This window comes from Perca fluviatilis, chromosome 23 (genome assembly GCF_010015445.1).
Source record: "Perca fluviatilis chromosome 23, GENO_Pfluv_1.0, whole genome shotgun sequence".
Lineage (NCBI taxonomy): Eukaryota > Metazoa > Chordata > Actinopteri > Perciformes > Percidae > Perca > Perca fluviatilis.
This window is the reverse complement of record NC_053134.1, coordinates 9,072,024-9,089,695: the sequence shown is the minus strand read 5'-3', so window position 1 is coordinate 9,089,695 and position 17,672 is coordinate 9,072,024. Positions and strand designations below refer to the sequence as shown.

Below are 17,672 nucleotides of genomic sequence, written 5' to 3'. Positions count from 1 at the left end.
TTTTCTCATTAGGGACAATTTACAGTAACGCCAGGGCTCGATTACCATCTTTTACTGGCAGTCTATTTTATCGTGATCACATTGTGGTATTCTGCTCTCCAAATTAATGATTCAAAGTGTGGTTAAAAAACAAACAAAAAAAAACAGTTGTTTTACAAGTATTTTATCTACAAACAAGGTTAATTTATGATTTTACATACATCTTCTATATCTTAGAATATGCAGCTATATTGGAAATATTTTCAAATTAATTTAGAGAGCCTGACAGTAGAAAGACAAGACAAAATGAGGGGAGAAATAAGGGAATTACATGCAACTAACGTTCCTACTCAAACCCGAGACTTTGCGCTTCATGGGCAGCGTCTCAACCTCTAAGCCACGAGGCTGAACCAGTAATCTTGATTTTAACCATATCACCCAGTCTATATACAACCTTAGTAAACAAAACAAGCCACAGATCTGTAAATTATTTATGAAAAGATTAAATTGTAGTAGAGAATATATGACAATCATACATATTTTGCACCAGTCTTGCTTTCTTAAAACGTGTCCTAACATGAAGATGGACTGCTGTTCCATAAGAACAAACATTTTCCTGCAGTGAATTACTTTATAAGAAACAGACTCTGTTGTAGAAGAAAATGTTCCATTTCCCACACTGTGGCACAACCATGAATCTTGTAATCCACTGAAGAGAATGAGATTCCAAAACAAAAATTCCACAGTTATGTATAAAAGAATACATCAAATGATTCTGTGTTTCTGCGTCAAAAGTCTTTTAAGGCAAAGCAAAGGTATTTCAGTTTCCTCTGGTTCACCAGGCGATGCCCTTCTTCTTCTTGCCCTGGCCAGTTTTCTTTGCCACCCGTTTGCCTTTCAGTTTCTTGGCCTGCCGTTGATTCATCCACCCAGGGTACTGACCATTTTCATCCAACTGAGTTTTCTTGTTGCGCTTGCTGTCCAGTTCCATCTTCCCATCTGTAACACAAAAGACAAAGATTGATAAATAAGAAAGATGATAAATAAACATTTTGATTCCAAAAGCAAATGGACCAACAGAAGTAAGACAGCCTGTCAAATGCTGTGTGTATGATGTAAATCATTTTGAACTTCTAATTCTACATAGCTCCGTGTCAGCTTCTCCAGCATAATACTAAAATGATTAAAATGAACTTTTAGTACAGACACTTTAAAATATGAATGGTAAAATGTACAAGTATAAAAGCTGTTGATTGTCTCACTCACCTTCCCCCTCAACCTCCACCATGTCCGCATCCGTTTGCTTCTTGATCTTGTCAGCTGGCACCACCGTGGCAATCTCCTGGATGTCAGTCATGGTAGCTTCTCCTTTCTTATCCAGACTCAGAGCTTGTTTCAGACGGGCCAACTCCTTGGGAGCATTTTTCTTCCTCTTCTCTGCACGCATCTTCCTCTTCCATTTGCTCCTGAGGCTTTTTGCCATTTCAAGGACGATCTGAAAATACAACAACAAAAAACACACCAGTCAAACTCACATTCTTATCCAATACTATCTCTAGACAGTTAGAAGGCTCTACACTTCCTTGAGTGTTTTTCAAGTTCCTCTGGGAAGCCAACACAAAAAGCACACATTCACTGTAGGCCCAACACTCAACTAATATGTATACATTATGTTTCAGCTTCAGGAAAACTTAAACTCTATTCCATATCCCTCACTTGTTTATGATGAGGACACCCTCAAAATGAGCCTCCTAAAGGACCATTAATGGTCGACAATTAATTTTAAATAATTAATTTTCCATTGCACATTACACATATATAGACTTTTGGCAAGAAGTTCTAAAATAACTAAAATAACAGTATCAAGTAAAAATACAATCACTGATGATTCAGTCGCAATTTTAGGGAAGAATGGTAGGAGAAAATATAGCTCAGAGGACATGTATAGTATAAATAGTGATGATGGTATTAAACGTCTTGAAGTGAGGTGACACAGCTCTTCAGCCAAAACAGCAGTCTAAGTTTTACACATCACGTTTAATCCACTGTTATTCCTTGATGTGGGTCGTTTTTAACCCAAAATAGGCCTCCAAAAGATCTGCCTTTGATTGATAAGAGGGGTCCTGCTCACTATTTATATTACGCAAGATCATGGTTGTCCACATATCAACCAGAATATGAAATTAACGTTACACATTGTATTTACATTACATGACTAAATATTAGCAAGCTACGGTTATTAACGTTAACGTACAGCAAGATGCGTAAACAGTTTGCTAGCTTGTTATAGCTACCCAAAGCTAAAGAAGCCCAATTATACCTTTACTGTCTATGAAGTATACACGTCATAGCTAGTTCCGCGTTTTAAATTAATAAAATGTGTTAGCATTATTACACATGTAAACAGTAAGCGGTGACTTACAGAAAACTAGTTTAGCTGCTTAAATTTCCTCCGTAGAGAGACAGGAACACACACACTCCGCTGCGTCCACGTGTTTACAAGTTGGAGAGAAAAAAAACGATGACGCGTTTTTGAAGAACCAGCAGCATGATTGGATGCTTCAGCCAATCTGAAGATTGTAGCGTCTGATTGGCTGGCGATCTCAAACCAGGAAGGTCGAAGGATATTATCATATTATGGATGGTAAACAAGATGTCGAGGAGAAGATAGTGTACAAATCAAACCTCCAAACAGGTTTATTTGGCCTCCAGGTATAAACCCAGCTGCTTGAAGTAAAACAGTATCTTTTAGTGTTGTAAAATAATTTGTGTTTTTTTGTTAATTGGTCTTAAATTTGACAGAAAGTCATGAGCAGCTGTTCAACCAGCCTGGCTCCTGCTCGCAGCTTCGGCTCAGTCTGCAGCCTGCAGCTCACTTCTTCTCTAACACAGATGTCCAGCATGTTGGACACTGCTGCAGAGCAAATGATGGTCCATAAAGACTTCCAGGCAGCCTTTGACACATGCGACAGAGGCCTGGACAGTCTCGCCAACATGGAGCAAGAGGACAACAGGTGAAAGTCTAAGTGCAGTTGCACCATGTATCAGTTGAATGCTCTGCAGCCTGGATAGTAATTGTTTTGTTCTTTGTTATTTCTGCATCAATCACTGAGTCTCTGGTCTAATTCAGTTTCAAACATAGACTGTATATTATTAATATTATATTAATATACAGTCTATGGTTTCAAACTCCCTTGCCGCAGGTTGCATCCACATATGCTTTAGTCTAATCAGCAACCGCTACTGACACCTTCTGGTTAAAGGGTGTAATATCTGTGTTTCTGTGTTTTGTCTACTCAGATGTGGAGAGTTTAAGGCTGGCTTTTGCATCTTAGGAATTCAAGCACTGGCTGAGCTGAATCAGTGGCATGGTGTCCTCTCCTGGGTCCTGCAGCAGTATAAGCACCAGGAGAAAATACCAGCTAAAATAATGCAGATGTGGTGAGTAGAGCTGAAGCTTTTTATGATTATTTAATGTAAAATGATCTCCTTTCTTCTCAAAATTCTCTGATTCAAACTTCTTAAATACGAGGTTTGGTTGAATTGGCTGAAAGATTCAAAGGATTAACCAACTATGAAAGTAATCATTATTTGCAGCTCTAATTGTGAAGAATCTGAGGAACTTGCACATCACTGAATAGCCAGGCCAACAACAGGCACATACGGCAGATATTTGGATTAGTTGTTTTTGTTTTCCCCCTCTTATTCTTAAATTTATTTTTTAAACCAAGAATATGCTAGCAATTCTTTTAATTTTTACTATATGGCCAAAAGTCAGTGGAAACCCTTACTATCTACTGACTTTTCGCCTTATAGTGTAGAATAATCTTCAAATTCTTTTCTTAATAATTGTTTTGGCTACAAATGGTCATATAATGACGATAAAATGACCGTTATTATTTCCAAGACCCCAAGGTAGCATCTTCATATTCTTTGGTTTATCCAACAAAAGTCTAAAACTGTGACTAATACATTTTACTTTTTTAATATTTATTCTCTTTAATTATATTTATTATTGTGTGTTTATCTGTGTCTTCTACTTTTCCTCTTATCCCTTGCTGCTGCAATAGTGTGAATTTCCCCATTGTGGGATTAATAAAGGATTTTGAATCTTGAATTGAATCTTGAATACTATCATATATAACAAGAAGAGCAGCAAATTCTCACATTTGAGAAGCTGAAATCAGAGACTATATGGCATTTTATCTTGATAACTGACTGAAACAAAGATTATTTTTCTGTAGTTTGCCTAAGCAATTTACTGATTGATCTTTTTAGCTCTAAAAAGCATGTTGAATATATTTTCTCTCTCATTTTGGCAGCATACTTCTTTACTCCAAGGTGGGAGAGCCAGCCGTGATGCAGGAGGCAGCCAGAGTTTGGTTACACTGCCTATCCAACAGCAGAGTAACAGGGTTCGGGACTGTGGCGGAGCTGTACCTGCTGCATGTCCTCGTGCCTCTTGGACACAGAGATGAGGCTCTGGAGCTGATCGTCGGTGAGGTTGGAAGTGTTGCGTTCACAGAAGACCAGAGGCAGACGGCACTGGACGTGGTCGAAGAAAAAGAGCGACAGAATCAAGAACCACCTCTAAATCCCGGGACAAGTCCAAACTCTGAGATCACTGCACATCCTGTCTCAACTCAAGGTCTTATCATGTGTATATATATATATATATATATATCATATGACATGCTGCTTAATACTAAGTCATATAAGTACAAATAATGAGTGCAGACTTTCTGATTGTGTTTGTTCTACAGGATCTGTAATCCGTAAACTTGCAGCCATGCTCAGATTTCTCTACAGAAAACTGTTGGTGACTAGCTCTGGCTCATTCCCTCTACGGAGACTCTTTCTGGCTGCCGTCCTTCTCTACATGCTTTTTTTCCGAATGGATCCAGGTTGGATTAAATGTTCTTTGTAGCTCAGTTTCATTACAAGTCTTTGTTGGAGTAAAAACATTAGATAAATAAACAAATGGGTGCATTTCTTCCTGTTCTTTCCCCGCAGCTCTTTCGTCTTCATTCATGTGGATTTCCAAACTTCTTGAACTGCTCAGACAGATGTGGAGTGCCATGTTTGCACCGTACTATCAGGTTCTCACTCAGAGACTGTAAAAGACTGAAGATCGCAAAATCTTTTTGTAAATCATTTTCATTCATTTTTATGTTGTTGTGTTGGTAAGAGAATATGGTTTAGCTCCTTTTTCAAGTTTCATCAAACCTGTTTAAACATCCGTCACATTAATTATTTAATTTCTTTACTCCACAGAAAGACATTTCCAGGCGTATTTGCTTGTTTTCTGAGTTAGAAACTACAGGGTGCAGGTCCAGCTCGTTCATCCTAAAGCAACTCCCTCTTCATCATAATAATAACCAGGAAGTGCCTGGCAGAGATAAAAATATTTTTTTACAGCAGTGTCCTGGCTCAGAAAGCAGCAGCACATACACATAATTACAAAACATATAACACAGACTAGATAATATATCAAAGGAATACAGATGTGTTCATAATAAAATATGATATACAATAAATATATATTTAATTGTGTTTCTGGCTTGTGAGACAATATGATTGTACGTGTACAGCTGAAAAAAATGATTAAAAGGAAGTGTGACAACTTTCTGAATTGAGTGCTGTTGACGTTGACATTCATTCATCAACTTTTCATTTAGCTTGACTTCACTTGACACTAAAATGCATTTAAACCCGGCCATTGTGTGTAAGGTATACGTTACGTACAGATGCGGACATATTTACGTGTAGGCCTACGTCAAGATGCTCAATTTAAAATGTATCAACCATAGCCTACATTTAGAGATACTATACAAATATTACGGCAAAAATAGAAATTATATCAGTCATTATAGTGATAAAATGGCAGGCCTACATCCCGTGCGCATTATTTAACACCGTTTTTATAGTTGAGATGAGAAATTCGAACTTGTAAAAAAGAAAAAAAAAAAACTTGAGACACGTACGTGTCTTATTGGCGACACAAAGTGAGATAAAGCAAATATCACAAAAGGCGAATGAAGTTACCGTCATTTTGTGTTAATATTGTCGGTTAATGTATACATATTTTACAGTCTTCTGCGCATGGCAACTTTTAAGTTTCGATTCCAGCAAAGTGACGAACCGAAAACTGTAACAAACCGAAAGTGAACCTGAAGCTGTTGTGACGGTGATGTTGACTCTGAGATGAGAGGAGCAGATCCTTTCTGTAAAATACACGAAACGTTTGACTCCTTTTCTCTTTGTAAACCGGCCGATGCTGAGCTGGACGAGTCTTGCTGCACCATAGTTGTCTTCAGACCTTCAGGTTGTTTACTGACAGTGTGAAGTGTGTGCTATGTATGGAAGGATCTGCAATGTTTTCTCAGCTCTTAATATCAGAGACCACTACTTTGGTAAGTAGACCACATTCAGCCCTGCAATGTACAGTAGGCCTTTTCCGAGGCTGTAATTGTATTGGACTGTATTGTATTGGTGTTTGTAATGATTTTTGGTCATGTGTGTAAATAAGATGGGGAAATATATAAGTATAACACTATTCAATATAATGCAATCACATTTTAGTACACAGAACTAAGTACCATACAGAAACTAAAGCAGCAGTCGAAGAATGCAGGGCTTAAGTTTTGTATTGTCATGTATATGTCATTCAATTCATTCTATTAAAATGTCATTTGTACAGGGTGGTTTCTAGAGGGAGGACAAATTAAAACATTCGACTTAAGACATTTCACAAAGGGAATAAAAAAAGAGGGAAATAACTTATTTTCTCCCTAAGGTTCCTTTGGGAATCCCTGAGGGTCTTTAGGCCCTTTAAGAGCTGACCAACACAGGTTGTTCCTCAGCTGTTATAACAATTAAGATCTGCATGGCCCCACCTCAACCTGTAACAATGCAGTTTCTTACACATAATGTGTGGTTTCATTGATGAGTTTCCTACCATTATGGCAATTATGTTTCTCTTCACAACCAATAAATCCTTCATGTGCACAGTAACATAGAAAACAAAATACTGCCCTTGGATCTGTGTAAAATAAATGCTGTACATAGGGCCTTAAATCAATAAACCAAACACGTCTTCCACGCTCTGTCTTCTATAAAATGATTGATTTGCTTATTTTAATACTATATGTAAGTGAGGTGGGTGTTCTGCACAGATACAGTATATTTACCTTTAGCATGAGGACTTTACAGTTTTCTTTTATGTTCACACATGCGATTGCCCGCTGGCATTCTGGGGCCCTAAAGGTGGGCCATGGATAACATGCTTGGTTCAAGTTTTTAGGACCTGGGTTATTTTGACGTTTCTGATGGTCTGTCACAGAAATGAGAGGCCTCACCAACTACCATCTGTCCTGCTGTGTCAACACTTTGCTGCAGACCTTCTCTGCTACCTGGGAAATAGGAGACCTACTAGACAAGTAAGACATTTAAGTTGCATATTCATTATGACCCTGACTTATAAAAACAATAATACCTTAATCACTGTAGGTGTGTGAGGGACCAAGAAGTCAGGCAAGAGACACAGTATAATTAAGGGGTTTTATTTATCCAAATCTAAACAGATCACTTTAAGGGTAAAATAGTGCAGCTCTTTCTAGCCTTCTAGCATCTGAGGTCCAAATCAGAACTTGGACTACAAATGAGCAATGAACACACAGAGGTGACAAAAGGGACAAGCAAACACACTATACAATATTAACAAAATTAAAAGGAGAACATTAACATTACGTGTAAATAGTTTCCCAGTTTAATCCACAATATTACTTTTTTTTATTTAAAAACAGTTTATAATAAATAAACATATAAAGTTATGTGACTTATATTTTGAGCTCCCCTATGGATCCTGATGAGTTGGTTCTGCCCAATTATCACACCTGTTGTATAAAGGCAAGTCAACGCCCTAGGTTCTCTGTTTTGCTGGTAGAATGGCACATCACAAACAGGACTAAAGCAGGAATAAAGCATTACTTATTATATATAAAGTCTGTTTTATGATATATTAAACAATGTGTCTTGGCTTAACTTGTAAATTGTTATTATCAACCATCTGTAACAGGCTAATACTACTATTGTTCTGTTGGGTTGAGCGCCACAGTGACAGAAAACAGACTACACGCAAGAAGAAATTACTAAGTAAAGACATTTATTATACAAAACAACAATTATTTAAACAGGGAACCACGATGAAAATGCTGTCCTATACCGTCGACATTGAACACCACTTCATAATAATACACAGACAAAATAAAATGAAAGAAAAAAAGCACACCAATGATAGTGTTTACAAGCAGTGACACCACCAGATATTCCTTTAATAAATAATAATCAGTGAAAATACATAATTACTATAGATATTATTGAATAAAATGACAGCAACCTTGAGAAGGAAAGAGGGGAGTGCACAGGTGTCAATCTGGAAACAAGGCTGCTTTCCTCATGTGTCTAAAAAACGAAGATAAATGATGGTTTATTAATCACACAAGGTGGGAAGCAGCTAGTGTGAGAGCGGACACTGTCCCCCTGCAGCTAAAGAAAGTTCTCGCAGCCATGAGGAGTGACAGCTATCAGACCGTTCCTCATCGTGACTTCCTCCGCTCTCTGGACAGGAACTGTGTTCGACGTAAGGAAAAACAAACTTACAAAATATTGAATATTGATGTGGTTTATCTTCTGACTTCTGACAATGTTTTGCAGTTAATACGCTTCATGATGCTGATGAGGTGTTTCTCTCCATCCTGAACTTCGTGCAACAGCAGATGGATGACAAACCTCTGGTTGGGCTTCAATCATCAATCATGATTATTAGTTATTTTTCCACCTGTAAGGGCATCATCTCTAGTGTGCTTGCATTTGTTTTCCCTTGCCAGGCTCTTGAAATCCAGAACCTGTACAAGATTTCTGTGGAGACGTACCTGCAGTGTTTAGAGTGTGCCTCCGTCCAGACTCTGACCAGCTACCTGCTCAGCCTGCCTCTGCATGTAAAGGAAGATCACGATTCTCTGGTGCTGTTTCTTTTTTCTTTTGAAGTGAATTGTTTTTTAAGGAATATTTCGACATTTTGGGAAATATAATCATTGGCGGGTTTTTTTTGACAAAAGTTAGATGAAAAGATTGATACCACTCTTGTGTCTGTGTACGTTCAATAGGAAGCTACAGCTTGCAGCCGGTTAGCTTAGCTTAGCATAAAACTGAGAGAAACCCTCTGTGCGAAGGTAACAAAACCCCGCTTCCAGCACTCCTCTTACGCTCACTCATAAAAACATTACCTCTCGGTTGTTTAATCCATATAAAATCAGAAGTGTATAACGACAAAGTTGCTCCTCCTGGCTAAGAAGTAGTCCTGCACATAACTGCACATATTGTACAGATTAAATACACAAAATATAACATATTCAATTGTGAGAATTCGAGGTGCAGGTCGCTGAATTTTCTTTACCGATCGACAGTGCTGGGCTAGTTGTTCCCAGTTCTTATGTAAAGCTTTTAGGGGAGGGGGTTATGTACAAGACTATTTCTTTGCCAGGAGCAGTTGCCAAGAAATAGTCCAAAATATAACCCCCCCGTAAAACAACAAATTGACGATTTACACTTTTTATTCTGTTTGTGCTGAGAAGTGGATTTTGTTATCTTTGAACAGAGCCATGCTGGCTGTTTCCACCTGATTCCATTCTTTATGCTAAGCTAAATGGCTGCCGCTACACATTTACCCTAGTAGTAGTCTAAGTGGTCTCAACTTCACATCTCAACTTCTCATTCTCAACTCCCGTCAAGAAAGCAAATAAACATATTTTCCAAAATGTCAAACTATTACTGTAGACGTTCCTGAAGTCGAACTTACAAGTATTTTTTTCATTAACCTTTTCAGGAAGACTGCATGACCTCCTTCTTTGAGCATCAGGAGCTAAAGGGCATAGATTGCTGCTTTTGTGCAGAATGTGGAAAGAAGACTCCATCTAAACAGGTGAGACTTGGTTTAAATGCTTCCCATAAAGTATGGATCAAACGTAGTGGAACATCTTTTTTTCTTTCTCAGGGTGTCAAACTGCTGTCCCTGCCTCGGATCTTGTGTGTGCAACTGAAAAGATATCGGAATGGCCGTGGTTTCACCCGAAAACTTGATTGCAGGGTTACCTTTCCAGAAACCTTTGACTTTTCTGAGACCCTTAAGGAAGCATTCTCTACAGACTTTGCCCAGGTACTTAAATAATAATAATAATAATAATGATGATGATGATAATAATGATGATAATAATACTAATAATATCTGCACATTGTATCTTTTATACAATGTTTTATAAGTTACTTTGTTCTTCCAGAATGACTGCAAGTACACATTGCATGCAGTGGTAGTGCACTCAGGAAATGCAATGTGTGGGCACTATACTGCCTACGTTCGTAACAAGGGGGACCAGGGCTGGTACTACGCAGATGACAGCTACGTAAAACGGGTACATTCAATCTGACAAAATCTGTCTCACTTGAAAGCAATTTATATCTGGCTTGTAAATATTTGTGAATGGAACATTTTGTAATCAATCACAAAGCTTCCATTTAGATCTTTGTTTGAAAGCCTTCGACACATTTTGCATAAATAGGCTACTGTATATCTTAAAGCTATAGTGCGTAGTTTCTGTCGCCCCCATGAGGAATTTTTTTTTTACGATTATTTTTTGGGGCTTTTCCCTTTATTAGTAGTAGAGACAGTGGATATACATAATAGGGGGAGAGAGATGGGGGATGACACAGCAAAGGGCAGCAGGTCGGATTCGAATCCGCGACGCTGCAGGATTCAGCCAACATGGGGCGAACGCTCTCACTGGGCGAGCTAGAGGCCGCCCACCCCCCGTGAAGAATTCGAAGTAATGACGACAACACTGTCGGCGTGTCCACATGATACAAGCCTTCCGTGATCGCGCATGCGCCCCCACCCCTCCTCCACGAAGTTGCTAGTAGCCAAGTAGGACAATTAAAAAAACATGATGGACTCTTCAGAAGAGGTCATTATCTTCACTCAAGCTTCTGCGCGGGAAAGTCACCGGACGACACAATCTTCTGAATAAAGCCATACTGAGAAATACAGAGAGAGTTTTGTGGAGCTGATAGTCTTAATTAGCTTTGTAGCAACTCATTTGGCGATGGCTTGAATGTAACGGACGTTCATTAATATCAAAAAGTCACGCACTAAAGCTTTAAGTATAAGTTAAAACTATCAAAAGTGTGTGTTGAGATATGTTGTATCTGAAATGTCAGAAGTTTTCTCCCCAAAGCCATTATGGGAAAATGCAGCTTTTATTTTCCACTTGTTCAAGAGGGATTTTATGCAAATTTGTGATTATTTTGGTCTTTGATTTGCATGCCAACACATAGTCCTCCTGGGAAGAAGTGCAGACAACATATGGAGGACATCACAGGTAAATTGCTCAACATCACTGTTCATGTCTTGCAATTTCTTTTTTTGCTTTTTAGATCAATTTTTTATTTATTTTTTAATTTTAAACAACAGAACAGAGAAACACACTTGAACAGGAACAAAGCGATCCTTGCTGTAGAGAGCTCAACCATAACTATGTCTAGAAAATATGCCAACCACTATTTTATTATTTTCTTGGTCACGGTTGAGCCAGCTAACTCCCAAGCAGATGTAATTTAGAGTCGTCATTAAGTAACAAAACAATCGGGTCAGTAGGAAGTCGACATCCTATCACATCAGATATTATTGATGTTGTTTTATTCCAGAACTCATGCACCTGTTCACACTCCCAGACCATATGCAGGAAAGTTCCAGTTTGTTCAGGTTGACAGAACGTGCAATAGGGAGTAGGAATGACTTTAGAGACGTATCTCTTCTGAGGAGTCCAATATGTCCTATGACGTATGTTGAAGTGGATCTGCTGGTGATTTGGACAGTGGGAAATGTTGTCCCAAACTGTCTCCCAATTCATGTCTTGCAATTTTGATAACAGTGCATGAGGATTATGGAGTCCTCTTAAAGGAATAGTTCAACATTTTGGCAATTGCACCCCCCCCCCCCTTACATTGCCTACTGCTCTTATTTGGTCACACAATTGAGAGTGATACCTATCTTCTGAAATTCTTGGCAAGAAAGCTAATAAGTGTATTCCCCAAAATGTCAAACTTTTTCTTTAATTTTGAGAAAGAAGTCTCTGAGCTTAATACAGAGAGCTCATCAGACTTTTATTTCTTCTCACATTAACAACTCTAGTTCTGTGTTCAGCCTCATCTAAAAATAAAGTCTTCTTCCCACCTTCAAAAAATGTGGAATACAGCAACCACTGCCTTCAGCAAATAGTAACAAAAAAAATGTGACTCCCATATTAGCCCCCTTAAACTAGCCTCCAGTTTCTTTCAAGATTTTTATTAATAACATTTAAAGCCTTAGTTACATGCTTGACTACCGCTGCCAATGCAGCTTTTATCTTCCTACTTGAGGAAACAGCTTCAGCTCTTTAGACAAAGCCTATATTGTCTGTTCCTCAGTGAAGATTAAAGACATAAAGGTCATGTTTTTGCCATGAGTGCTTTTTAACATTTTCAACACATAAACAGAGGAAGTCCGTCTTGTCTGTCATGTTGTCTTGTCTTTTAGCAGCTTTTGCCCAGCACCTTATATTCCTTTTTATTCTTGTTTATTGCACTGAAATTTGTTCCTTTTATCCCTTTCCTACCTAACTTGTAGAAGCTTAACTTTGATTTGTACATTAATGTCCTAAAATGTTTAATGTTGTGTTTTTTTTTAATAGAGGCACAGCATACATGTTAATGTACAGAAGAGGTTCGAAAGAGGAGGTACAACAACCTGAACTTTCTGGCTGAGTGGATGGATGCAGATGAATTATACCTGGGGTCATGGTGCAATATTGGATTAATGTGGAAACTATTGGAATTTTAAGGAATATAAACACTTTTTTGCTTTAAATAATGTATTGATATTTTAGATTTTATTGTACATGGTGAATGGTTTAATATTTAATGATTTTTTTCTGAGCTTATTCAGATTGGACATCAGTAATTTCTGCCAAACACCAGCAGGTGGCGTTGAAGACTCAACCCACTGACACGGTTTTCCACCCTCAGACCACACACACTGTGAACACACTCTATGATACTAGGGGGGTTGGTTTGGAAAGAATGCTTAGCTTAGATATTCACTGTTCGGGGGGGAATAACTCCTATTTGAGTCGGTGTTCATTTCCCTGACACTGCTGTATAATATTTGAGTCACTCATGAAGAACAATGAAGTCATTTCTTTTATCATTTGGGCTGCCAAAAACAGCAATAAAATCTTCAGCATCTCACTCTTATTTTATGTATTGCATTTTCTCACCACCTGCAGGCCCTTTAACATGATGAAACTGATTTGGAATGACACACCTTAATGTTTATTTGCTCTTATTGATGCATCAACACCAGCGTGCATCTCCCGCCACCTGAGTTCAAAATGAATGCGCTTTAAGGTACTGAGAAATGCCTGTTCTGTATGTATCTTAAAGTGAAAATAGGTTCAAGGTCGCAGTTACAGCCAAAGTGCTTAAATGCTTGGTATGGGCTGTCTGCAGAGCCTCTTAAGTTCCCACTCGCTTCGCCAAGAGTCTGGGGACCGTGTGAAATGGTGCGTATGTGCTGCAGAGCTCTGACAAAATGGAACATGTCTGCACAGGGCCACAGGCAGCAGGCCTAATGCTTAGTCATCTCGCTGCCATGCGGCAGAGGCTCAGCTTTATACATGGGGGGTATATTCCTCCCACATTTACACCAAAGACCAGGGCTCGATGTTTACATTGGGTCTAGATTTGAGTCAGTGTCACATTGAGATCTCATCTGTTCCTCTGACTTGTATAAGTAAGAAGCTGACATTGGAAACAGTCATAATAATATAGACTGTTGACGTATACTGAGAAAAAAGTTGCCGTTTTTACACGATAGCAAATGTTGAGATTAGTGGGTATGGGATGTATTTACAAGCAATGTATTGCATTTTTATTAGTTGTGGAAGACTTGCTATAAAATTAAAGCTGCTATAATTGATATTTTTGATCTTAACAGTGGATCAAATGACTGTCTCGTGAAAGGGGTCGCTCGTTGTGATGAACTCACAGAGAATTATCCCCTAACTGCAGTTCCTCAGCTCAACAGAGCTTTTTAGCATCTTTCAGCTCATAGTTTTGGTTTTCTGGGTTGCAACTTTATTTCACTCTCACTGCTGTTTTCACCGCAAAAACTTTAAACTCTAGAATATCCACTGTAATGCTACCTGCTCAGCACCAAATGGCAGACTCATTTCCAGTAATATAATAAAATTTGATAATATAACACTTAGAAAGAGGCCATTATGCATGTTGAGTACTTTTACTTTCAATACTTAAGTCCATTTTATTGATACAACCTCTGTACCTAAGTACGTTTTTGAATGCAGTACTTTTACTTGTAAGAGTGTTTTACATTGTGGTATTTGTACATTTACTTAAGTAAAGGATCTAAATGTTTCTTCCACCACTGTTGGATTATCATTATTAATGCACTAATGTGTAAGCAGCATTATAATGTTTTAGCTAGTCAAGGTGGAGCTACTTCGTTTATTCTACATACTGTTGGGTGGTTTAATCTATATAATGCATCATATTTTATTTGTTGACTAATCTGAATATAATCTGACTAAGGAGGAGCCAGGTACATGTAGTGGAGTAAAAAGTACAATATTTCTCTCAGAAATGTAGTGGAGCAGAAGTATAAAGTGGATTAGTAACTTTCCACCACCTTATAATACTCAGTGTTTCTATAAAAGGCACATTTGGTATATGCATCCCCATTATCCAGACTGAATGTGGACAAGTAGGTCAACTGAAATTTTAGAACAACAAAGAACAGGTTCTTCTCTTTGTAGGGATTTAATCAATAATTCATGTTGTATGACCATGTGTTAAGTAGCCTAGATGTTAGACGAGCACCTGCCCAGCACCACCCTGACAATGACCACAACACTAACAATGCAATAGCATGACATAGGCAGCACACCCCAATGCCACACAAATAAAGTCTTACTGAACGTCTGGACGTCTTTGTTTCTTCCCATGCACGTGTCACATGCATGTAGTCTTTGTCTCTTTTGTATGGCCCTTGATGCGGTTACTGAGACACGTACTTTATGGCAGATCACAATCTCTGCATTTTAGTTTGCTTTTTATCTTGATCAGGTGTTAGCCAGTCAGTCAAGGACACTTTATGTTGTATTGTTTTGGCATATCATTTTGCCAGCAGGGATAGTGATTGACACAATAAATCCGTAAAACTGAGGCAGATATACGGTGTGAAGAGTTGGCACGTAGGCTAAAATGATATTCCTCAGGCTTTGCAGTGTGGCAACTCTTAAACTATTTTCTTTGGAGAATATATTGAGGTCCAATAATGCTTTTTTCGTCACTGTTGATGTGTGTTTACCAGTTACTAGGTGAGCACACCACTGTGATGCATCAAGGAGAAAGAATTTGGCTATTTGAGAACCACTCTTAAATTTTCCCTTTTTTGTGTGGAGGATTTCACAGGCTTAGATAAATGCCTATGCCTGACTTGATATTTTTTTGGAAAGTGACAGCCAGCCAGCAAGTATTCCAGCCATAATCTTATTTTATGTCACTTGTCAAAGAATAGCCCTCATGCTGTTCTGCCATACAAAGGCAGAGAGCAGTAAAGTTAAACTGTGATGATATGAGATGGCAGTTACTGCTTCTCTGCTAAGCTAGTTAGCTTTAGCAGGAGTTTAGCTAGGTTTTCTTCTCTATCATGAATGGCTTTAGCTATATCCTCATTTAGTTATGTACAACAACAATCAAGATGGCAGTTCATCAACATTGATATTTATACAAGTACATTTAATTTTAGCAAACCGTGGCTACCTCAACAGCTAGGTTTTAGCTCCATTTGGTAGTAACTGCAATTTTGTACATGCTGTTTTCATGGAAATTATACATTTCTACAGCATAAATACTCTTTATATGTTGAAAGAATGAAGTTACTGCATTTTGGCTATGCAAGGAAGTGTTGAGAGCTGCCTGTTTCATTCAGAATTTACCGGTTTCCTCTTCTCGTTTTGTTATTACAGCCATAAAAAGGAAGTCATTCATGCACTCTCTACACAGTTACCCTTTTCTGCTCAGGACAGAGATTGTGAATGGTGGCTGCATGCATTTGCCTGTTAAACTGGCTTATTGCAGGAATGCTCCCCTATGAGATAACTCTAAGGGAAGATGTTTCCCCTGTAATGTCAAAACCCTTTTCTAACTGCCCCTCATCTGCTCCAATCCTATATAATCTATCTAACAGCATATCTTTGGAGGTTTCAAGGGTGCCATGCCTGCTCACGCAACTATACTTTGGTTAGGCCTACATAATGAGGTTTCAAATAGGAAATGATTCTCTTTCGTGCAGGCCTGGTGACCATGGTGAAGTCTGCTTTTATAAATAGCAAACAAGAACTGAAGGCAAATGTCTGCTGCTTGACAATATGCAATATTTCCTCTCATAAAAAGTGGTAAATTAGATAAAGGAGCACATACCTGAAAATGTATCTGCATATTTCTTCATAAAAAGAAAATCCTGCATACTTTAAATTACCTACATTCCTAATTTTAGCCATCTTGGAAGGTTTGTCTATAATCTGCATTGATTTGTCACCTGTAACCCTCACCTCTAATTTCAAAATGGCTGCCCTTGGCTCATATTTAGGTCATAGCAGTGCTTTTATGCTTTAGGTGTTAACGCATACATTGGTAGATATACTATGGTGATTTCACTGGAATTCGTAGTATGAGCAGTCGTGTCGAGTAAAGAAGCCTTATCTTTCCCCAGTGAGTTCATAAAATTTCCTCTGGTGGGAGAAGGGGAGTCTGGTCAACACAGAGTTTACCTCTCTTCACATGTTCAGTTGTCCGCCCCGAGATTCTTGGCAGTCTGAGCGTAATAAATACAACATCTGCGGAGTTTTCTAGGAAAAAGGGATGTTGAACAGTCAAATGTGATATAAGTGAACAGGAAGGAAAAGTGCGGCTCAAATTTGGTTTGGTTTGGTTTGAACCAGATGATTCACTTTCATTTTGGTCAACTCTAAATGGCAAGTGACAGTACCATTTAGTGGCTAATGATACATATTGAATCTCAGTTATTTTTCAGGTTATTTTTATTTATTATGAAGTGGACTTCCAACCGAGTGGAGTTGGCAGCATGTTACAGATGTTGGTTCTCACAGGAGGTGAGCGCAGGCCCCTTGGTAATTGTGGTCATGACATGCAGGGATATATGACCTGATGCCCCACCCTTGTCTTCATAGCTCTGTCATTACCCATCAGTTAGCTCTTTATCTCAGCTCCTTATCATCAGACTCAGGATCCAGAGAAGATCAGCCGTCGTCTCAGAAGCCTGGCTGCTCAGGTTACAGGTGAAATGGCTTTACTGATGGGGCCCAGGTAACTATCTGTCTCTCAGTGTGTAAGCATCCTGCCTCAAAGCTCCTGCTCTGCACATGCACAGCACCATATTTGTGCACCTCCAAACTGGTGGCCCCTCCACTGGTCCTACCAGTATGAGTGTCTTTTTCATTACCTCTGCCAAGGAGGTTATGTTTGTTTGTTTGTCAGCAGGATTATGGAATACTACTGGC

General features: G+C 38.6%; 3 protein-coding genes across 5 annotated transcripts; 2 read left to right on the top strand and 1 right to left on the bottom strand.

The window, feature by feature from the left end:
• Positions 1 to 147: 147 nt before the first annotated feature.
• llph (LLP homolog, long-term synaptic facilitation factor) lies at positions 148 to 2,523 on the bottom strand. Its single transcript, XM_039791611.1, has 3 exons — positions 2,402 to 2,523; positions 1,246 to 1,474; positions 148 to 978 (listed from the first exon to the last, which is right to left on the bottom strand). Exons 2-3 carry the CDS (start codon positions 1,460 to 1,462, stop codon positions 815 to 817), a joined length of 381 nt encoding a protein of 126 aa, XP_039647545.1. The 5' UTR covers positions 1,463 to 1,474; positions 2,402 to 2,523; the 3' UTR covers positions 148 to 814.
• Positions 2,524 to 2,562: 39 nt separating this feature from the next.
• Positions 2,563 to 5,615, top strand: pex26 (peroxisomal biogenesis factor 26). 3 transcript variants are annotated; one of them, XM_039791609.1, is made up of 7 exons: positions 2,563 to 2,691; positions 2,782 to 2,993; positions 3,280 to 3,420; positions 4,302 to 4,627; positions 4,743 to 4,883; positions 4,993 to 5,125; positions 5,254 to 5,615. In XM_039791609.1, the coding sequence occupies exons 1-6, from the start codon at positions 2,617 to 2,619 to the stop codon at positions 5,097 to 5,099; spliced, it is 1,002 nt and encodes a 333-aa protein (XP_039647543.1). In that variant the 5' UTR covers positions 2,563 to 2,616; the 3' UTR covers positions 5,100 to 5,125; positions 5,254 to 5,615. The 3 variants fall into 3 exon arrangements, with proteins under 3 accessions (XP_039647543.1, XP_039647542.1, XP_039647544.1); XM_039791608.1 differs by having other exon boundaries at positions 4,993 to 5,615; XM_039791610.1 differs by having other exon boundaries at positions 2,581 to 2,691; positions 2,786 to 2,993; positions 4,993 to 5,615.
• A 131-nt stretch (positions 5,616 to 5,746) lies between these two features.
• On the top strand, positions 5,747 to 15,069 carry usp18 (ubiquitin specific peptidase 18). Its single transcript, XM_039791607.1, has 10 exons — positions 5,747 to 6,392; positions 7,322 to 7,418; positions 8,484 to 8,620; positions 8,695 to 8,774; positions 8,868 to 9,002; positions 9,866 to 9,961; positions 10,034 to 10,195; positions 10,317 to 10,448; positions 11,368 to 11,411; positions 12,762 to 15,069. The coding sequence occupies exons 1-10, from the start codon at positions 6,335 to 6,337 to the stop codon at positions 12,832 to 12,834; spliced, it is 1,014 nt and encodes a 337-aa protein (XP_039647541.1). The 5' UTR covers positions 5,747 to 6,334; the 3' UTR covers positions 12,835 to 15,069.
• The last annotated feature ends 2,603 nt before the right edge of the window (positions 15,070 to 17,672 follow it).

Excerpts from the sequence above, each read along its gene's own strand:
- llph (XM_039791611.1), bottom strand. The coding sequence starts at position 1,462 with ATGGCAAAAAGCCTCAGGAGCAAATGGAAGAGGAAGATGCGTGCAGAG. Across the intron at positions 979-1,245 it reads GGTGGAGGTTGAGGGGGAAG|ATGGGAAGATGGAACTGGAC; the intron begins GTGAGTGAGACA and ends TTTGTGTTACAG.
- pex26 (XM_039791609.1), top strand. The coding sequence starts at position 2,617 with ATGGATGGTAAACAAGATGTCGAGGAGAAGATAGTGTACAAATCAAAC. Across the intron at positions 3,421-4,301 it reads GCTAAAATAATGCAGATGTG|CATACTTCTTTACTCCAAGG; the intron begins GTGAGTAGAGCT and ends TCATTTTGGCAG. Across the intron at positions 4,884-4,992 it reads TTTTTTCCGAATGGATCCAG|CTCTTTCGTCTTCATTCATG; the intron begins GTTGGATTAAAT and ends CTTTCCCCGCAG.
- usp18 (XM_039791607.1), top strand. The coding sequence starts at position 6,335 with ATGTATGGAAGGATCTGCAATGTTTTCTCAGCTCTTAATATCAGAGAC. Across the intron at positions 6,393-7,321 it reads TATCAGAGACCACTACTTTG|AAATGAGAGGCCTCACCAAC; the intron begins GTAAGTAGACCA and ends GGTCTGTCACAG. Across the intron at positions 7,419-8,483 it reads ATAGGAGACCTACTAGACAA|GTGGGAAGCAGCTAGTGTGA; the intron begins GTAAGACATTTA and ends TAATCACACAAG.